The following is a 20,998-nucleotide window of genomic DNA, read 5'->3' on the forward strand; positions in this document are numbered from 1 at the left end:
ATCAGTTTCTGGTTGAAGCTCACAGATCTCATCATCTGAGTCATGGAGCGTGCACGGCCTTGTTAGGTGCACGCTGCCTGGTCTTCTCCTGTTGCAGTCCCAGTAGGGCTGGGAGTTTCTTGTTTGATTCTGATGGTTGTGTCCCTGCGACATGTGGTGGTGGTCTTGAAAACTCTGTGCTGGAAACCTTAGTCGGTGGATCTCGCAATTACTTAAGAAAGTCCTGCAGTTTAAAACATAGTGGGGTCAGAAGTCAGAGCAGACGGTGAGTCACATTCAAACAGCTGTTCTCACCCACTCCCCTTGTTCGCTGGCAGAATCTCCGTCCCGCTACAGAGAATCTAACATTTTTGCCTGTTGGCTCATGAAAGGCTTGCATAGAACTTAGAGTGGTATTAACATAGCCATTCTCAATAAGCAATAGTGATTTATGTTTTATTTTACTTCTAAGTACCAAAGGCTTGACTTTAGGATAAGTATGTAGGGGTATGTATGTATTTGTATAATTTCTTTTATGCTGAAGCAGTTTTTTTTTTGAGGACCAAAATAATTTCCTAATATATAAATGATTGCCAGTTTTAAACAGCACAGTATTTTCTCATTTGTTTGTAATACTGAGTTGGTCTATTTAGTAGATGCTAGTCTTGTATTTCTATTCCAGAAGACTACTTACTACGTTATTCCCTCAATTAACCTAAGTCAAGTTCAAGCTTTGGTGATGGTTAGTTATAATCTTTTTGTGTGTGTGTGAGGAAGATTGGCCCTGAGCTAACATCTGTGCCAGTCTTCCTCTATTTTGTATGTGGGATGCCACCACGGCATGGTTTGCTGAGCGGTGTGTAGGGCTGTGGCTGGGATCCAAACCCACAAACCACGGGCCACCGAAGTGGAGCACAAGAACTTAACCACTACACCACTGGGCTGGCCCCAGTTATAATCTGCTTTTCATATAAATCTTCAAAGGCAAAGTTTAAATAAACAAATAAAAAACAAATAAAGCCATCATTTAAAAAATCGTTAATGGCACATTGTAACTTTTATAGCTTCTTTTATAGTTATAGGCCCGCCTTTGAAAAATACAGAGCATTTTAAGTGAATAATCATATACAGAAAAATCGTGATACAGATATATTAATATCCTCTCAATAAAGTTGAAGTCTGTGCTGTAAAAAGCCTTGCTGAAAACGTGAAGATTTACTTTCCATCTGAACAACAAACCTATAAATCTTGACTCGTTGATCTCACTGGAGAATTCTTTCTTTCTCTGTTTAGTGAGAAATAGGGCCCAATTTAATGGAACTTTCGCTGCCTCCAACTTTTCTAGAATGAGGGAAGGTTTTGGTGGTTGAATTTGTTAAGAATGAGACTTCCTTTCCTCCATTCCTAAAAGACCTGGGAGTTCCCGTCTGCTGCCGGGCACGGGGCTCCGGAAGGTGAGTTTGGGGCCACTACGTATGATGGTGCAAGATGTGCATTGTACAGCGATACCAGATAGAGTCTCCATTTCCTAACGTGTGCAGAAGAACTGTCTGCTCCCCAGGCTAGGCATCTCTGGGTCTGTAATCACTTGGAAAGGGTGCCTTGATGTAATGTGTACAAGCGGGAAAGGGACGATAGCAGTAGGCTGTATTTCTGAGACTCACGTTCTTTCCCATACCATCACTGCCCTCCTTGTCCTGCGCCTGTGTGAGCAGCTCACACATAATTTATGTCTTAGTTGCTGAACCGAAGACCAGTTATCCATTGCCCATCATGTCGGCAAACCTTACGACTTCCCTGGAGAAGCGAACACTTATTTGCAGTTGCTTTTCAATGTTCATATTCTACGTTTTGGTCATTATAAATGTGAGTGGGGATTTAGTGCCCTGGAGCCATAAATCTTAAATATTTCAAACTATTTTTAACAGGACAGTCTATAGTCAGCACTACTCTTGGACAGTAAAGTTTTTAATCTAAAAACATTTAAAAAGGTGTATTCACTTAGTTATCGAATTGCCATAGGGCGGAAACTGTTTGATTCTGATAAGTATATATACCATTTCTTTTTTAATCCAGTAAGTGCTTCCATGTCTCTTTTTAATTAAATAAATTACCTTTCGGTTAAATTAGTCACTGGACATTTTCTGGCTGAATAAGGCACTTCCTGACACCATCAGGATTTGATGGGAATTGAGACATAGTAGGAGTTTTGGTCATACTGTTTGCCTTTTTTGCTCCCTAGAGTAATGAGGTGGATTTGCCATAGCAGATGGTTTGCATGAGTATATATAATTGTCGTAGAGTTTGAGATTAAGAAGTTTTTGCTTTTATTTTAACACTTAGATGTTTTTCCACCTATCTGTTTAGAAAGAAGTCAAATGTTCGCTTTAGATCAGCGTGGCAGGGATCTTGAGTTGCCGTATGATCCAAGTATAGTGCCTAAGGCTTCACAGCTGCATGAATCTTCTATTTCTACAGGCTTTCATCAAGGAGATTCCTCGTTGTCCCTGGAGAATTTTTTCTCCATAGTCCTTTCTCTCAGGGAATTCATCTTTATGTGTGAACTAGGTCCCTTTGATTTAGGCCTATTTCTTAGTCTGGTGTCAATAGAGATAAATTAGGATTAGGTTGTTACTGTTTGTAAATTAGTAAGATTATAGTAATCAAAATCTCTTCCCTGCCTCCCCCCATATGAAATAAGGTCATTCGATTTATGGGAGAAGCACTCATCTCAAAGAAGGGAGAGAGAGGGTAATTGCTACCAAAGACAGAATAATTTCCAGATGATCAATAACAGCTCCTCTTTGTGAAGGGCTAGTTTGGCCGTAAAGGACAGGTCCTCTTGCAGTTTTACAGATTGGTTGATTTTGTCTTTTCTGTCCGCTGTCGGAGGCTTCTTCTACAGGTGGAGTAATACTAGCTAGAAGACTAGATGGTGCTTTATTTGGAAGCTTTTGGGTGTAAGTGACAGAAAACTCAACAGAAGCAGCTTGAACACGGGGGGCATTTCTTATCTCACATAACAAAAGGTCTCTAAGTGGGAGTTTCCAAGGCTGGTTGGTCCAGCAGCTCAGTGACTTCAAGTCTTTATGTAACTACACATCCAGAGACATGAAAAAGAGACTGTACCCGTTCTGTGCTCTTAAAGCCTGAGGAAAACTTTCCAGAAACTACCCCTCCTATCTCCCAGGCCAGAATTGTGTCCATGCCTAAACCAGTGGCTTGGCCATGGAAATACCATCACTGTGATGAACTCTGACCCAACGTAATTCACCCTGGGCTGGGGGAGGAGTCTGGCCTTCTCTGGAGGTCATGACAGCCCAGGAGGGTGAAGAAGACTAGAGTTGTGCTAGCTAGGAAGAAGAATGGTTTTTGCGTGGGCCACACGGGTGGGAAGGGAGTTCAGAGAAGATGGCCTGGAACATTTCTTGTCTGCACGTTAGCAAGCGCATTGAAGAATGTTGCTGTAAAGTATATACCACTGACATGGGGAAAAATTAGCTTAACAAGGCTGTAGAAAAGAGTAAACCATCTTATTTTTGGATTGGCTTAGAGATGACTTTGCCTAGGAGCTGAGATGTAAATTTGGTTTTTTAGGGTCCCAACAAGTTTTAAGAAGCTATTAGTAGGTAGTTTTCTCACTCAGGTTTTCTCAGTTCTGTGTAAACTAGCACAAGCAGGGGCCTGAGTGTTTGCGAACAACAGCGTGTGGTTTTTCTCTCTCTCTAACTCAGTTTTCAGCACAGCTAATGCTACTGATGAACGTGGGAGTGTCATAGCAGTTCTTTTGTTGGCTATTCATTTTGATTTTAGTATCTTCTTGTTTTAGACAATGAATTTGCTGGTCAAATTTAGAAGGAGTTTTATCCCTTAATTTTTACATATCATAAGTTTGTTTTCTTTTGAGGAAGATTCATCCTGACCTCACATCTGTTGCCAATCCTCCTCCTTTATTTTTTGCCCGAGGAAGATTAGCTCTGAGCTGACATCTGTGCCAGTCTTCCTCTACTTTGTATGTGGGATGTCTCCACTGCTTGGCTGATGAGTGGAGCAGGTCCACACCTGGGATCCGAATCCACGAACCCTGAGCCACTGCAGTGGAGTGCACGGCGCTCTAAGCACTTGGCCACAGGGCCAGCCCCTACGTATCTTAAGTTTTATTATTTTGTTTTAAAAGATTCAAATCTCCTCCAGGCCAAAGAGAAGAGATTCCTGGAAGGTTCAGAATTTTTGTACCCGTTTTGGAGGGGGACAGCCTGGCAGTGGTCTAGGCTACAGTGGGAGGGGGAGGATGTTAAAGTCTTCGGACTTTTCTGTGGGCCAAGTGAACGCACTTGGAGTAGATTCTGCTTGTGAGGATGAAGTACTCGTCCTGCTGCTGGTGCTGTAAGTGGATGAAAATGAGGGCATCTTTTCATTATGTTTTCCTCACTCATTATTGGCAGACGATAGCAGTGCTCACTGACTGAATTCCCATTTAGTTTTAGTAGCTTTTCTGGCGATTCAGTCTTTCTCTTTTTTTTTTTCAAAGATATGCTTTCATGTTGTCTACAAATAATGTAATTTTGTCTCCTCCCTTCTAAATAGTTAGACTTTTTGTTTTCTGCCTCACTTCATTAACTAGAACAGAACAGTGTTCTGAATTCTCATTGATAATGAGTGTTATCATGTTCCTGTATTTGAGGTTAGTTAAAAAGCTTGACATGAGGGGACTATGAGGTGGCTTCAGTTTATGGATAATAGGGCTAAAGTTTCCTTGATATAATGAAAAATGAAAACCAGTGCTAAAGTAAGAGCCAAAGAAGAAAGGCTATTCAAGATATAGTAATATAGAGAATTAACGATCCCGAGGATGGACTAGTCCGTAATGGAGATGAGCGTGCATTGATTACGTGAAAGGAAGAACCAAGTCTGTCTTGTCCTCTTTGGGAAAAAAATATCATCACTAGAGCCATCTCATGGAAATGTCCGGGAAGCATTAGTCTGAACAACAGGCAAAACATCTGACTCGACAGGATACTGATTCTGCAGTCTGGGGAGGAACTAGTGAGACACACACAGGAATCTGTCCCTCTGGCTCCAGAGCAGTGGGAGCTCTGGAGCCATCTTGCTGGGCTCTTCTGCCGGTTTTGGTGAAGGTTGTCCCTGTGGATTTCCTGTGCAGAAAATCCTTGCCCTAATTTCAACTACCTGGCTAATATCTATACATTGTAACTATATAAAACATAATAGACAATATATTATATATAACACATATGCATATATACACACATAACATATAATACATATACCATAATGTATAACATAACGTAATATGTAACTATACAACATAGAAATTAGAAAAATGAACATGTCTAAAGAAACATGGACAAAGCACAGAAATAGGGAAATAAGCGGAGATGAGCAGCACTGGGGGCGTCTCGTGATGAGCTTCACGGTCTGTGCAGACTCTGAGGCCGTTCAAACGTATGGAAGAAGAGTGTGGCATCAAGGGCGCAGATTTTGCAGACACATCTCAATTCAAGTCGAAGCACCATCAGCGGCCATGTGATTTGGGGCAAATCACTTCACATTCTTTCTAAGGCCCGGTCTCTTGTCTGTAAAATAATGCCAATAACACATGTAATCCATAGGGGTTTTGTGAAAATCAAATGGGATTATTCAAGTTTTTAGCACAGTGCCTGGCAGATAGCTTAGTAAATAGCAACTCACACTAACTTACAGATGAGAAAATGGGAGCAGAGAGAGGACAGGTCACTTACCCAAGGTCACACAGCTGGTGAGTCGTGAGCTGGGACTCAGACACAGAACGCTTGACTTCACATCCCACGTTGGTAACCATAACTCGTCTTCGCTCTTATTGATGCAGTCTGCTGCTGCTGCGTAGTGACCTGGGAAAATGCTCATGGGAAAACGCTGAGTAAAAAAAGTACATACAAAATTATGTGTATTGTATCAATCTGATTTTCCCCTGAAATTTTTGTATGTGTACTAAACATGCATAGATGAAAGACTGGAAGGAAATAGGCCAACATATTAAAAGGATGAGCTTTGAGTAAAGCGTTGAGCACATAGGAGATGCTGTGTTCTGGCTGTGATCACTTGTGCTGGTGTTCTGGTGACTCACCTAAGTGCCTTGGGTGTGAAGGCAGCTGTGTTCTTCCTGCTCAGGACTCACTTCCTGAGCTGAGCATTCGCATGGCACTCCACCTGTCCGGGAACACTCTGCCCATTGCTTCTGTGAAGGTGACTTTTTTCCCTTAGCTCTCTGTGTCTCTTTCCCTCTCTTTCCTAATTCTGTTTATCTCTCCGTGCTGTCTTCTGTGTCCGTATTCCATTTTACCACTTTTCTCCTTAGCTGTGCTCAATCTGTGGTTTAACCGCTCCATTGAGTTTTTAACTTTAAAACGTTTTTTTTTTTTTTAATTTCTGGAATTCTCTTTCACAACCACTTGGTCTTTTTCTAAAAACAAAAGTCTGTTCTTACTCCCTGTTTTCACTTACACCTTTAATCGTGTTAACACGGCCGTTTTAGCCTGTGGGTCAGGTGATTCCACTGTCTGAAGGGCTGGTGTCGAATGCAGCTCCTGGTTCTCACAGGGGCTCATGGTGCCGCTCTCGCGTGCTCTGTGAGTTTTTGTTGTGCATCGTGCTCAGGGCGGCTTTGCCTGTGGGGATCCTGCGGGAAAGATGACCCTCTAGAGCCGTCTTTGTTGCTTCTGCCTGGATTTGAGGGAGACCAACAGCGAGGGGTCCTTCATGCTGACTTTGACCTGGAGGATCACTGGGCCTTGCAGGAGAGACACATCCTGAGGCCCAGGCCCGCATGCAAGCAGGCTTGGGGCTCCCCATCCTCATGGGGGACCTTTCCCTCCACCTCCCCAGGCCCAGGCTGTCTCCACGCTCCTGAGCCGGTTCTCGTCTAGCTCGCCCTCACTGAAGCTGTGGGCCTGTGAAGGCTCCGACTTTCCACAGGGGTCTCGATTCCAACCCCGGCCGTACTGAGGTCCAAGGCTCTGTCTCCTGCCTCCACATGGCCACCAGAACCTGAGCACCTCACTAGGGAGATGACCAAGCTGCTGTGGCCCAGCCTCAGAGCTGAACTCCACGTCCGCTAAATGCTCTGGGCGTGGACCCCTAGGAGTTTCTTCAATTACCTGCAAACTCAGCTCTACTTAAACAGGCTGACTTTTTTAATCCTTATTTCTAAGTGTGTCGCTCTGTGGGAGGACTTTCAGGTGATTTTGGCCCCCATGTTACTGGAAATGGACCCCAAAGATTATTTTTAAGGGAAAATAGTGTTAGGTGTCAGGCAACATTGGCCTAGAAATTGTTTTCTTTTAGAAGGCCATCCTCTTTCTTTCATAGGAGAATGTCAGTGGATTTTTTTCTGCTCTGTTTCTTCTTTAAATAGTTTTGCTTGCCTAAAAACAAAAACAAAACTGTCAGCCTTCCAGTTACCTGTGCTCTGCTGTGTCCTGTTTCATTTTTTCATCCTAATCACGGCACATTTGGCAGGAAGCCAGGTTTCTTGCCAGCTTCTTGCAAAGGACTCTAGTGAGGGTGAGGACAGGGATGCATCTCACATCTGTGCTTATAGATACACTCTGAATGGGTCTTTTTTTCTTTCTTTTTTGCCAAGGAAGAGTCACCCTAATCCAACATCTGTTGCCAATCTTCCTCTTTTTGCTTGAGGAATGTTAGCCCTGAGCTAACTTCTGTGCCAGTCTTCCTCTATTTCGTGTGTGGGTCACCCCCACAGCATGGCTGACGAGTGGTGTGCGTCTACACCCAGGATCCAAACCCCTGAACCTGGGCTGCTGAAGCAGAGCACGTGGAACTTCAACCACTCGGCCACGGGTCTGGCCCTGTGAGTCGTTTATAAAATGAGGAAAATGACCAGAGTAATGATTCCAAACTTTTTTGATGAGTCCTGCTACAAACGTAAAAGCTGTTTGGCATGCTTCTTAGAAAGGAGAGTGTAATTTATTTCCTTTCATGCCTTTCAGAAACAATCGTGTAATGTGACGCGGACACAGAGCAGGTTGTAAGTGGTTAGTCATCCCCGTGTTTTCCTCTTGCTTCTCTGCTTTAGTCGTCCACAGCTAGCCTGTCTCCCTTGGAATGACGTTGTACAGTGAACATCGATCTTGTCCTTGCATCTTGTCCTTTCAGTCCTGGGCACTGGTGTGGTCGCATCTTTCTAAAGCACCTCCTTATGATTCTCTAGAGCTTCCCCATGACTTCAAAACCACATCCAAACTCCTTAGCACAGCGTCACTGAATAGTCCGTGTCAACCTTGCGATTCTTATCTCCAGAGATTCTCCAACGTCTGCCTTGCATTGAAGTTGCACCAGATTCCTAGGACTTCCGCCAAAGTCTACACTTTCTTAGGATAAGCTTCTGGTTGGTTGTTTTTTGTTTTGATGAGGAAGATTGGCCCTGAGCTAACATCTCTTGCCAATCTTCCTCTTTATCTTTAAGAAGATTGTCCCTGAGCTGACGTCTGTGCCAATGTTCTTCTATTTTGATGTGGGATGCTGTGATGACTGGTGTGGAGGTCCATGCCTGGGATCCGAACCTGCAAATCCCAGGCCGCCAAAGCAAACACATGAACTTAACCACTACAGCATCGGCGCGGCCCCAGCTTCTGTTCTTTGTTCTGTTTTTTTTTTTTTAAAGATTTTATTTTTTTCCTTTTTCTCCCCAAAGCCCCCCGGTACATAGTTGTATATTCTTCGTTGTGGGTCCTTCTAGTTGTGGCACGTGGGACGCTGCCTCAGCGTGGTTTGATGAGCAGTGCCATGTCCGCGCCCAGGATTCGAACCAAGGAAACACTGGGCCGCCTGCAGCGGAGCGCGCGAACTTAACCACTCGGCCACGTGGCCAGCCCCTGTTCTTTGTTCTGTTTTGTTTATTGTTTCTACTGAGAAGATTGGCCCCGAGCTAACATCTGTTGACAATCTTCCTCTTTTTGCTTGAGGAAGGTTGTCGCTGAGCTAACACCTGTGCCAGTCTTCCTCTGTTTTATCTGTGGGACAGTGCCACAGCATGGCCAGATGAGCAGTGAGCAGGTCCAGAGCAGGGATCCGAACCTACGAACCCCAGGCTGCCAAAGCGGAGCACACGAATGTAACCACTGCACCACTGGGCTGACCTCACGGTCTTTCTTATAGCTGGTAGGAACATTGTCGTGCAGAAACAGTATTTAAGCACTATCTTATTGAGAGACACGTGGGTTGTTTCCAGTCCCTTTGTGTGAGAAGCAATGCTGTCAGTCACCTTGTTTCTATGTCATTTTGCACACGTGAGGATATCTGGAGGGTGAATTCCTGGAAGTCAGATTTCTGGAATGGAAGGTTTGTGCATTTGTAGTGTGGTGGATATTGCTGGACAGCTGTCCGTGGAGGTGGTGCCAGTCTACACTCCCACCAGGAGTGTCAGAGAGCACGTGTTTCCTCACACGCACACACACAGAATGTGGCCGGACTCCTGCTTTGCCAGTCTAAGGGGTGAGGGACATCTCGTGGTAGGGTTTTAAATTTCTCTTCAGTAGAAACACCTTCTCACATGTTCGAGAGCCATCCGTATTCCCGTTTCTCTGCACTGGCTCGTTATATCTGTTGCCCGTTTGTCTACTGAATGAGTGGTCTTTTGTTATTGCTTTGCAGGAGCCCTTTATATACTAAGGAAATGGGTCCTTTGTAGGGAAGTTTCAGTTACTTGTTCCCCAAGTGTTGTCTTTCTTTTAAACCTTGCTCATGGAAGTGTTTGCTGTTTGAGATTTTTTATGTAGACAGAATGAACACGCTTTTATTTTATGGCTTCGGAACTTTGTGTGAAGTGGGGAAGCTGGATGAGAGCCCACTCAGGAATAAGGCCCAGGGGGATCGTAGTAATCGCCATATCACTGAGGATGGTAATGTGAATCAGAGGTGCCTCTTAGGAATTTATACAGCTCCATGACCTTCGCAATTCCCCAGATTTATTCTTTGTGTTGTCTTCTGTCTGTCTCCCCAGAGTGGGTCAAAGCAAAACCCTCTCCGTGCGGAGGGCCCTTGTGCTTGTCTTGAACAGGAGAATGGAGCACAGGGGGAACAATAGTCAATCTGATGGGACGAAGAATCTCAGCGTGGGAGCAGTTTTCAGAAAAGAGAGCATCCTGGACCTGCCTGAGGGAAGGACAAGGAAGAAAGTGCTAGAGAAATGGGGATGGGCACTTTCCACCTGGTGGGACATCCTGCCACACAGCGATGATGCAGGACAGCTGCTCAGAACCAGCGCCAGGCAGTGCTGATAAGGTCCCTGTGTAGTGAGAAGGCGCCTCTACAATAGCTTGACCACATGGTACTTTTAATTTGAATGACACTGCTTGAGGACACAGGTCAGTCACGTTAGGAAGCAGATGGCCTGAGTCTGAAGCAATTGACTAAAGGTCTGAAGCCCAGTTAACAAGTGCCGCTGAGTCCCTGACCCCACTCCCTCCTTCTTGTTCCTTTTTGTCTTTCTACTCCTTCCTCCTTTCTTCATCAAAGTCCAGTGTTCAAAGCCAAATGATATCTTAGCCTTGTTTCTCATGGCTCGTTTCTAAATTTTTCTGTTAAAACTCATAGAACATTGCATTTGTGGGTAATCTTTTAAGTGTTTCTGACTGTAGGTGTGTGCTCATGGTCCTTGAATCAGCAGGTGGCAATAAACCGTTCCCGGGGTCCCCCAGACACTGGAGCTCTGGACCTGGGATACCCATTTGCATCGCTTCCACTCTGCAGCCCGTTCAACACCAGCAGGTCTGTCACCTTCCTCTCTTCCTGGTCACTTGTGCGCCCTTTGAAGCCCAAGGCTTCCTCTCATTGGCACGTGACTCTCCATCTGACCTCCTTTCGTAGCATCGCATTGATTCCCTCTCCACTTGACTGCAGACTTCTTTCTCACAGCTCCCCCACGAGCTCCTCTGTCCCCTCCTGCCCGGCCCCACTGCCACCCTCTGAATTCAGTCGTCCTCGGTCTCCTGCCTGGACTGGAAAAGTACCCTAACCACTGTCCTCTGCCTCAGTCCAACTCCCATGTGGCTGCTGCAGTGACGTTTCTAAGTGCTCATGGGAGGGTCAGGGGAGCTCTTCCTTTTAAGCAGCTCTATCTTGTTTGCAAGTTTCAAAACAGGCGTGTAGCACTTTTATCACTAAAAAGTACAAATATTACTATATTACCCTATTATTTAAATCATCCAATAGCTTTCCATTGATTGCAGGAGGAAACTAAATTCTCAGTGTTATATGCTCCGTTAGCTCTGCCACTTCCTCAGTCTGTCAGCTTCTTGAAGTGCCTTCTTGGTTTTCTCTTGTTCTCCCAGACAGACACTCTGCCAGGGTTCTCAGAGATGCTCTGTTCCGGTTAACAACAAATAGCAGCTACCGTGAGGCCTCACCAGTGAGCCCAGTGCCTTCCATGGGATCTCATTTTTCAACCCTGTAAGGTAGGCGTGACCATCTCAGTTTTCAGATAAAGAAACTGAGGATCACAGAGGTGAAGTGACGTCTCTGTGGTCACACAGGTGTTGGCAGAGTCGGGATGTGAACCCAGTTCGGCCTAACTCTAAGACTTCTGCTCTTCCCGCTCTCCCGCACTCTCCCGAATGAGATGTTCCAGTCGTTGTGGGCCTGCCTCTTAGAGAAGGGCTCCTTCCTATCTTGACTCACCTTAGGAGGCAGTTTACCATAGGAGTTCAGACCATGAGCTCTGGAGTCAACCTGCCTGGGTTCCAATCCTGTCCCTGACACCTAATAGGTGCGTAACCTAGAAGAAGTGAATTTCTCTGAGCCTCAGCTCCTCCAGCTGTGAAACGGTGTGGTAGCAATAGTTCCTCCTGCGTAGAATTGTAGTTTTTAGAAAGGTGATCCATTGGAAACACATAGAACAAGGTGTGGCAGATAACATACATCCCCTCAATAAGCACAGCTCTTATCATCACTATATTGCAGACTCATCTCCAAATTCTGTTGGCCCTTTTCTTCTTCTAGAGTTCCTGATCAGTACATCGGAATCCCGGTTTGCTGTATGCTAATTGTCCCTTGTATGCATTCCTGTGTAGCAGAAAGTACCGTAATTATATTGTGTAGGCTTTGCTGTTCTGAGTGATTTTTGCAAAATGGAGCTTTAGATACACAACACGAATTTTACTTGTTCGTACATTACATGATGAACCGCTCAGGTGCTGCTCGCTCGTTCAGCTGTTACAGATTGTAAAGATTCAATGGTCTCATTGCTTTAGCATTTTTTGTAAAAGTACTAACAATAGTAATTCCATGCTTTTATCACAGGATTCATCTTTCTGGCCCCGTGTGTAGTGATCAGTCCCAGTCGCTTGTGTTCATCCTGGGACCTGGAGGTGCCACAGTGACCTCCCGGTGTCTGTCCACACCCACTCCTCTGTTGCTCACCTTCTGTGTCCGGCATCCAGTTTGGGCGTTGACTTGAAGCAGCTTTTTTAGGGAAGCCAATCATGAACGCAGCCCTGGGCTGGAACCCTGGGTTTGCCTGTGACTTGTGTGAGCTTGATTCAAATGCACAATCTGAGCAAGGCCTTGGGTGTTATCTGTCCCTCTGAAGTCATTCCCATGTCATCTTTCCTTCTCCCTACTGCTGTCATGACCTGCTCTGCCGTTGTTTTCAAGGAATGGCAGCTTATGGCCCTCCACAACTTTAGTGGTACCACCTGTGTTTTCCTTTCCGTCATTCTTGGACGTTTTTTCTCGGTACCTTTTGAGATGCCCCTTGTAGTCCATACCTGTTGCCCTTTGACTTGAGATCAGTACATCTAAACAATTCTCTTCCTCCTCCATGGAATGAAGAGGAAGGTTGGCAGATTTTTCTCCATCACCTTTTTTGAGTCCGGAAGATGCCCATAGAAATGAGGCTTGAGGAGAGTATGAAGAGTCTTAAGGAAAGCAGTATTCGGGTGGTCTTTGGAATAACATCTCCCTAGGCCAAGATTTTTTATGAAGGTATTGACATGAGGGAAAATGGGCTTAAAGAAATAAGGAGCATCAACTGCTTTCCATGTAAAGGCTATTTTACATGGGGTTCATGGCCTTGTTATGTTTTTTAATTGAAGCTCCTTATAGAGATCTGCTTTTTACCATAAATAAATATGAGGATCTTGCTTGATTGCCTTGTGTCTCTCATCCCTCGTGTTCTCTCATGGATTCATGGGCGGGGGCCTGAGGGACTGTCTTTTTGATGACTTCCTTTTTGAGAGTTTTCATGATTTATGTGTAGAAACGCCATTGAGTTTTGTGTGCCATCTTTGTATCCTGCTAGTTTGCTGAATTCATTTATTAGGTTGAATAGATTTTCAGTGGTCTCTATAGAATTTTCTCTGTCTAAGAGTATATCATCTGCAAACAGTGATAGTCTTACTTCTTCCTTTCCAATTTGGATGGCTTTTATTTCTTTTTCTTGCCTAAATGCTCTGGTCAGCACTTCCAGTACTATGTTGAATGAAAGTGATAAGATCACACATCTTTGCCTTATTCCTGATCTGACAGGAAAAGCTTTCAGTCTTTCAGCATTGAGTATTATGTTCACTGCGGCTTTTTCCTATATGGCTTTTAATATGTGGAGGTCATTTTCTTCTATTTCTATTTGTAGAATGTTTTTATCATGAAAGGGTATTGTATTTTGTCCAATGCTTTTCTGCATCGATGGAGATGATAATGTTTTTTCTTCCCTTCCTTTTTGTGATTGGCCTGTTGCATTGATGGATTTTTGTATGCTGAACCATTCTTGCATTCCAGGAACAAATCTCTCTTGGTCAGAGATTTGTTTTGTGACCTCAAACATGATCTCTTCTGGAAAATATTCTGTGTGCTCTTGAGAAGAATGTGTATTCTGCTGCTCTTCAATAAAATGTTCTTAGTATTTAATGTCATTTATTTCTGCCGTGTCCTTAGTTTCTGTCTGGATGTTCTATCCATTGTTGAAAGTGGGGTCTTGAATTCTCTGACTTTCAACTTGTATAATCTAGTGTTCAGAATACATAAATATCTCTTAGAAGTCAGCAATAAAAGAGAAATGAAACAATTAAACTGGGCAAACGGTTGAAATAGACATTTCTCCAGAAGATATCCAGATGGCCAATAAGCACAAGAGAGATGCTCGATGTCATTCATGATTAGGGAAACAGAAATTCAAACCACAATGTGCTACTGTTTCGAACTCAATATGTAGGCTGTATTCAACATAAAGGAAAATCACAAGTGTGGGTAAAGATGAGGAGCAAGGGGAGCCCTCCTACATCACTGGTGAGAATGTAAAATGAAGCAGCCACTGTAGAGAATAGCCTTGCATTTCTTAAGATCTTCGAGCAATCAAACCATTGAGCTGGATAGTCCATTGTGAGGCATCTCCAAAAGAACATGGAAAACATATGGTCACTCACAGGAAAACCTGTCCATGGACATTCAAAGCAGCAGTATTCGCAGTAGTCCAAAAGTGAAAGAAACCCAACTTTCTACCAAATTATGAACACATAAAGCAAATGTGGCACATTGATCCTATGGGGTATAACACAGCCCTAAAAAGGAAGAAAGCACTGCGACGTGCTCGGCCCTGGATGATCCTTAAAAGAAGTGTTTAATTGAAGTGGTACACAAAGCCACAGGTTCTTTGATTCCATTTGAATGAAATGTCCAGAATACCAAATCCGCAGGGAGAGGAAACAGATGAGGTGCTTCCATGGCCTTGGGTTAGGGCAAAGCACAGAGGGAGTGAGTGTGGTTTCTTTTCAAGGTATTAAACATGTTCTGGAATTAGATAGTAGTGATAGCCACACAACATTATCATTGTCCTAAAAGTCACTGACTTGTGTACTTTCAAATACTTAAAATGGTTTATTTTATGTTGAGCAGATTTTCTTCAGTGAAAATTTGAAATTAGGGTAATTCATGCAGCTATTAGGGGTGAGGCACGTTGTAGCCCTGAGAGTAAACATCTGATTAGGGTCTAGTAGCAAGTACGCTAATCACACAAGCAACAGTCTGAGGTCCAGTCCATAGTCACGGTCTCCACCTTGAAAAGACCAGCCAAGAAAATAGCTCAGTGGTCTTGGGGGCCCTGGGAATCTGTTCAGAGATCTCGGTGATACTCGACAATATTCTCACCTCTTGGACCCTCTGGTGTAGGTAGGTTTGAACTTGTCAGTTGTTGATGTACATGCAGGTGATAGACCATGGGAGGGCCCCGACCCCTCCTTCCTTGGCCAGTATAGATAGTCTGAGGCCAGGTGGTTTCCTAAAACCATTTGGCAGAGACTTAGGCGACTGTCCCACAAGGAGTAGAATAGAGTCTCATGGAGCTGCTGTCCGTGTTGGGTTATGTTTGTCCATACTTCTGGGTGGCCTCAATTACCTGATTTTCTGTGGCTAGGGCCACTCCTCTATGCTAGTCCAGTCATCCTAGTAGAACAGACATATCTCTTTGGGTCGGTGGTAGCCTTTCAGGGCAGGAAACTCAGGGACTTGTGGCCTGTGGGGTACACCTCTAGGGGCAGGTCCGTGGAGACAATGATGTACTGCAGAGCATCTCCTGGGGAAAGCTGGTCAGAGGATGTGGAGGAGAGCGGGGTACCGGGGATCGCTGTGTGATGACCCGAAAGTGGACGTTCCCACTGTAAAATATTCACAGGGCTCTTGGTGGTCAAACCAGTGATTGGTGCCCATCCACTGGCTCCCTGTGCTCTACTATTCCAGGTGATACAATCAAAGGGTGTGTGGGCCAAGAGCTGCTTGTGCCCGTGCACAGAATCACCAAGGTGGCCTCAAAGGCGCCCCCAAAATGACTCCTCAAAAAATAGCTGGGGCAGAAAATGTGTGGAGCATTTTGAAGGGAAGCTTGGGGCAAAGATGCTGTTCGATGGAGCTGGCTAAATTTGAGTTTCTCATCAGGGCAGGCACTTCCGCTGGGGTACCAGTGATTGGAGGCCGTGTGACAGGCCCATCAGTTTCTGAGTCCCGATGCTGGGCAGCCCACTCAGCCCACTGGACTGAGGAAGTGGTGCTTACGAAGCCTCTTGCTGGCCTTGTGGAAAGCAGGGGCAGTGTGGTGGGAGAAGTCGTGATAGTGTCACAGGGAGTCATGGCGGGGATTGCAGTGTGGAAGGGGGAGAAGTGGAGGCAGGTGCAGTGGATGTGTGACCAACAATGGTCAGGAAGGGAAACCCGGGTGTACCTGGGGCCAGCAGGGGGCCAGCAGAGTCATGTGTCAAAACCAGACAGCAGGCCCCAAGAGGCGCCTCTTATGCTAAGCCCCACGTCACCAAACTGAGTCTTGACTTCATTAGATTTTCGACTCTCCCGGAAACATAATCTTAAACCAGTGGATCAGGAATTGTCCCATCAGCCCTAGGTAGGTATTCGACGTCATAGACTGCTGCTGTCCCCTGAGGAAAGTAACCTTGCAATAACCGAGCGATCTTCCCGCCTGCTGTGACTTCTTTTTCTTCTCCCTTTTGCCTTTCAAAGTCTTTCATTCTGTACAGCTCCTTGGAGCTCCTTTCTATCTGCTAGATTGGATGCCTCTGGGTGCAGGAATTGGTGAATAAAGCAATGAAGTTCTTTAGACTTACGCAGTTGTATTTTCTTTCTTAACAGCTTGGTGGCAGCAGCGGGATTGGAAGGAGACTCCTCATGGCTTCGGGGATGAGAAACACAAGCATTGGTACCCATGAAGCCTTTGGATTCTCCGTCTTTTTTGCTGTCTCTGAGGGCTGTGGGTAAGTGTCTCGTGCATCTCAGCTCCACTCTCCTTGCATTGAGCTCCTGATCTAAGTGACTTTCCAGGCGCAGGTTAACGGGCCAGTGTAGTTTGGCAGGATGCTCTAGCAGAGCATCTGTCTCAGCCCTGGGTTCGTCCACAGTGCCAGTCAAAGTGTTAGCAGGCAGCTGGAGCTGGCATATGGTTCCCTGAGACACTGAGTCTCTAGCCCTTGGTTAGTCCACAGTCCCAAATTTGGTGGGGTCCGCTGATTCTGCCTGCAGTCCCGACTGTTAGGGTCTGCTTGGTTCCATGCGTAGTTCTGGCCAGGGGAGAGGGTGGCACAGATGTGTGCTACATCCACACCCAGTCCTTGAAAACTTCCCACATGCATTTGACACGCATTTTTCTCTCCCTTGACTTGAGGCCGATGTCGATGAGTTCTGAGGAAATGCTGAAGGCACAGTGTGGAGGAATTCTGGGACCCTGCGTGACTACTTGGAAGAGTGCTGTCCCCTCCACCTGAACAACCACCCGGCAGTACCAGAAATGAGAGGCGTCCTGTGATCGTGGATTGGAAGCCTCCTTGTTGTTAAGATGTCAGCTTCCTCCAAAGACATGAGCCAATTAAATGCAGTCCTTATCAAAATCCCAATGACATTTTGTGCTGAAAGACACCCATCCTAAAATTCATATGGAATCTCAAGTATGCCCAGATGTCTAAAATAGTCTTGAAAGGAAGTACTAAGTTGGAGGACTCTCTTTTTACTGATGTAAAACTTGCTACAAACCTACAATATCAAAACAGCTTTGTAATGGCATAAAGACAGACACATAGAGCATCGGAACTGAATAGAGAGCCCAGAAATAAGGTGGCCAAGGTTGTTCAACGGGGAAAAGACAGTCTTTTCAACCAGTGGTTCCTGAAAAAGTGGATATCTTCATGCAAAAAAATAAACTTGGATTCTGACCTCACACCACATATAAAACTTAATTCTCAATGGATCAAGACCCAAATGTAAGAACTGAAACTCTTTTAGGAAAACATGGGACAAAACGTTTCACAATAGGACTTGGCAATGATTTCATAGATATGACACTCAAGGCATGGGCAATAAAAAACAGAGTACACACACCAAAATTCATGAATATTAAAAACCTTTCTGCCTCTGAAGACAATATCAACAGAGTGAAAACACAACCCATGCAGCCTGGGAGACCATATTTGCAAATGATCTATCAGACAAGGGCTGAATATCCAGAATAGACATAGAACTTCTAAACTCAGCAACAACAAAACAAACGACCCAAATCAAAAATGAGCAAAGTACTTGAATAGACTTTTCCTCCAAGAAGATACGCAAATGGTCAACAAGCATATAAAAAGATGCTTAATGTGACTAATCACTGGGGAAATGTAAGTCAAAATGTCAATGAGATACCACCTCACATCCATGTGACGGCACTCCAAAAGAATAGACAGTGAAGAAAGGCATGCTGGCAAAGATGTGGAGATATTGGACCCATGTCCACTGTGGCTGGAATGTAAAATGGTATAGTTGCTGTGGAAATCAGCATGGCATTTCATTAAAACAATTAAAAATAGAATCACTAAATGACCCAACAATTCTACTTCAGGATATATACACAGCAGAGCTGAAAACTTGGTCTCAAAGACATATTTGAACACCCATGTTCATGGCATCATTGTTCATGATCGCTGAAACGTGGAGCAACCCAAGGATCCATCCAGGGATGAATGGAGAAGCAACATGGGCATATATATATACAATTGCATGTTATTCATCCTTAAAAACTAAGGATATTCTGAGATATGAGACAACATGGATGAACCTTTAGGAAATTATGCTAAATGAAATCAACCAGTCGCAAAAACACAGGCCTTGTGTGACCCCACTTATATGGCATTCCTGAAATGGTCAGATTCAGAGAGACGGACAGCGGATGCTGTTGGCCAGGGGTGGGAGCAGGGGAAGGGGAGTGACCGATGAGTGGGGACAGAGCTTCAGTTCTGTGGGGTGACAAGAGTTCTGAAGATGGACTGTGGTGATGGCTGCACCACCGTACGACGGTGGCCAACACACTGAAGATGCGCGTAAGGAGCTTAATGTGCTTGATGACGTGCACACAGAAAATGGTCAAGACGGTAAGTTTTACATTATGTGCGTTTTAAGCCAATAAAAATGTATTTTCTGTTAAAAGTGCAAATACAATGAAATGAGCAGAGGATGATTTAGTGTTTCCATTCGTGCTCTTCCATTCTGACCCTGGTGTTTCTCTCAGCCCTTGTACCTGAGGCAACTTTGATCAGACAAACGTTTTCATTCTGGGCCTAAGAGAACCTTGAAATCAGAATTAGACAAAACTCTTCAAAATTTTTGTTACAATGTATTTTTCAGAGAAAACATAGTAAGACATTTTTCATATTAAATTTAAGTTTGTTTTATATCAGTTTCAGGTCTACATCAGAATGATTCGATATGTGTGTATATTGTGAAATGATCACTATAAGAAGTCTGGTTGACATCTATCATCAAGAGTTACAAATGTGTTTCTTGTGATGAGAACTTCTAAGATTTACGCTATTAGCAACTTTCAAAATGCAATCTAGTATGATTAATTCCTTGACTCCTATAAAATAAGCACCATCAAACAATTCCAGTGCATCCATTTTATTATTAATTCACTGAATCTAATTTTTCTCAGAATCCATTAATTGTTATGCAAATGACTGAATTTGTTTTAATCTACATCATAATGTACTGACTACAGGTTCTAACATTTTAATTTTGTTTAGGTGTTATTATTTCCAGCAAGTTAACTTTCCTGAATGTCATCAGTCATATCAAAATATATTCAGATGTATTTCTTCTTCCATCAATATTTAGTCACTGATAAAGTTGACCGTGTGCCATTTCAACCATTATCAGTTTTGTGTGCTGAGGGTGATCTTACCCAGTAGAAGACACCGTGTAGATTCCAAGTCTCCTGGGAGGATAAACAGTGGGGGGAGGTCAAAGCATGGTACTTGTTTCATTTGCAGAGGGTCCATTTTGACTTTGCTCTTAACGAAACGTGTTCTTTGTCCATTTGGGAATCTGAGGCCCAGAAAGTTGGAGGGACTGACCCAGACCTCAGGAGGGGTACAGAATCCAGAGGATCAGTCAGGGCTCTGGCTTCCTTGGCCAAGGCTCCACCTCTTCCCTTCGGGTTTTCTTTGGAAACAGGGACCTCATGGTCCTAGGGGAGCCCTGCCCACCCCTGTCCATGTGGGGTCGTCTTCCTGTTCGCATCCAATCATGCACAGGCACACTCACACCGATTTCTCCTGTGTGGACCATGCAGGGACCCCAGGAAAGAGCAGACACCAGGGAAGTGACAAGCGGCCGAGGAGAAGGCAGTCGGAGGCAGCTCTGCCATGAACAGTAGCATCCATCCTCCTGGCTACATGCCCAGCAGGCCCGAGATGGACTGAAGAATCCCTCAGGTTTCTAGGTGTGTACCTGTTCCAAGGGCATCCCTGGCCCAGCCTGGAGGGCACAGGACTGGGGAGCTGGAGTCCACTCCTGTGGGCACCTGCTACTCTGATGAGCCGTTCTCCTCTTGTGTAGACATTGGGTAGAGGAGAGAAGACCTTGGTGTCCTCCTGTGTAAAGTGGAGTGCATCCAGTGGGTGACTCCCTGGGTTCCGTATGATGCTCACGAAGTGTCTGTGGCCCTTGGTTCTCCATCGATGACGCCCTGTGCTCTAAGCACCTGAGAAAATGCTTTCCCACCTGCTGGAGATCCTTTAGAACTGAGACAGGCTTGGGGGCTTGGGTGGATGAGAACTTGGGATAAGGAAGAACATGCCAGAGCAGTGTACACTGAGTCCAGAGTCCAGGGACAAGACCAGTCCTTGTTGGAGTCCTGAGGTCCTCACTTGGCAGGAGAGGGGAATCATTGCCTTGGCTGAGGTTAGGATGCCTCCTGAGAGAAGAGGACACCCAAGTGGAGGGACAGAAAGATGGGGAGAGAGAGGCTCCTGAGGTTCCTCCCATGGCCTGGAAGCCTGCAGGTCCTGCTCCTTTACCCCTGGGACAGTGGGGAGCCTTTGCCTTGAGGACACCCAAAGAAACTTCCTTCCTGTTTGTTGGCTTCTGCCAGGGCTGCAGTGCTGGCGCTGGCCACCAGGAGGCAGGCAGCCTCCAGTGTAAGTGGTGCCCGCTGGGGTTGGGTTTTCATTGTTGTCACTTCTATTGGGATGTA

The 20,998-nt window shown here is 45.0% G+C and overlaps 1 protein-coding gene across 1 annotated transcript in view; it reads left to right on the top strand.

Annotated features, from left to right (window-relative positions):
- LOC138917786 (collagen, type I, alpha 1a-like) overlaps positions 1-18,334 on the top strand; it is a 30,406-nt gene extending 12,072 nt beyond the window's left edge. Inside the window, exons 3-4 of the mRNA XM_070235944.1 lie at positions 16,627-16,748; positions 17,156-18,334. Of these exons, the coding sequence (XP_070092045.1) occupies positions 16,627-16,748; positions 17,156-17,255 (222 nt within the window). The 3' untranslated portion in view covers positions 17,256-18,334. The remainder of the gene's footprint in view (positions 1-16,626; positions 16,749-17,155) is intronic.
- The last annotated feature ends 2,664 nt before the right edge of the window (positions 18,335-20,998 follow it).

This window comes from Equus caballus, chromosome 15 (genome assembly GCF_041296265.1).
Source record: "Equus caballus isolate H_3958 breed thoroughbred chromosome 15, TB-T2T, whole genome shotgun sequence".
Lineage (NCBI taxonomy): Eukaryota > Metazoa > Chordata > Mammalia > Perissodactyla > Equidae > Equus > Equus caballus.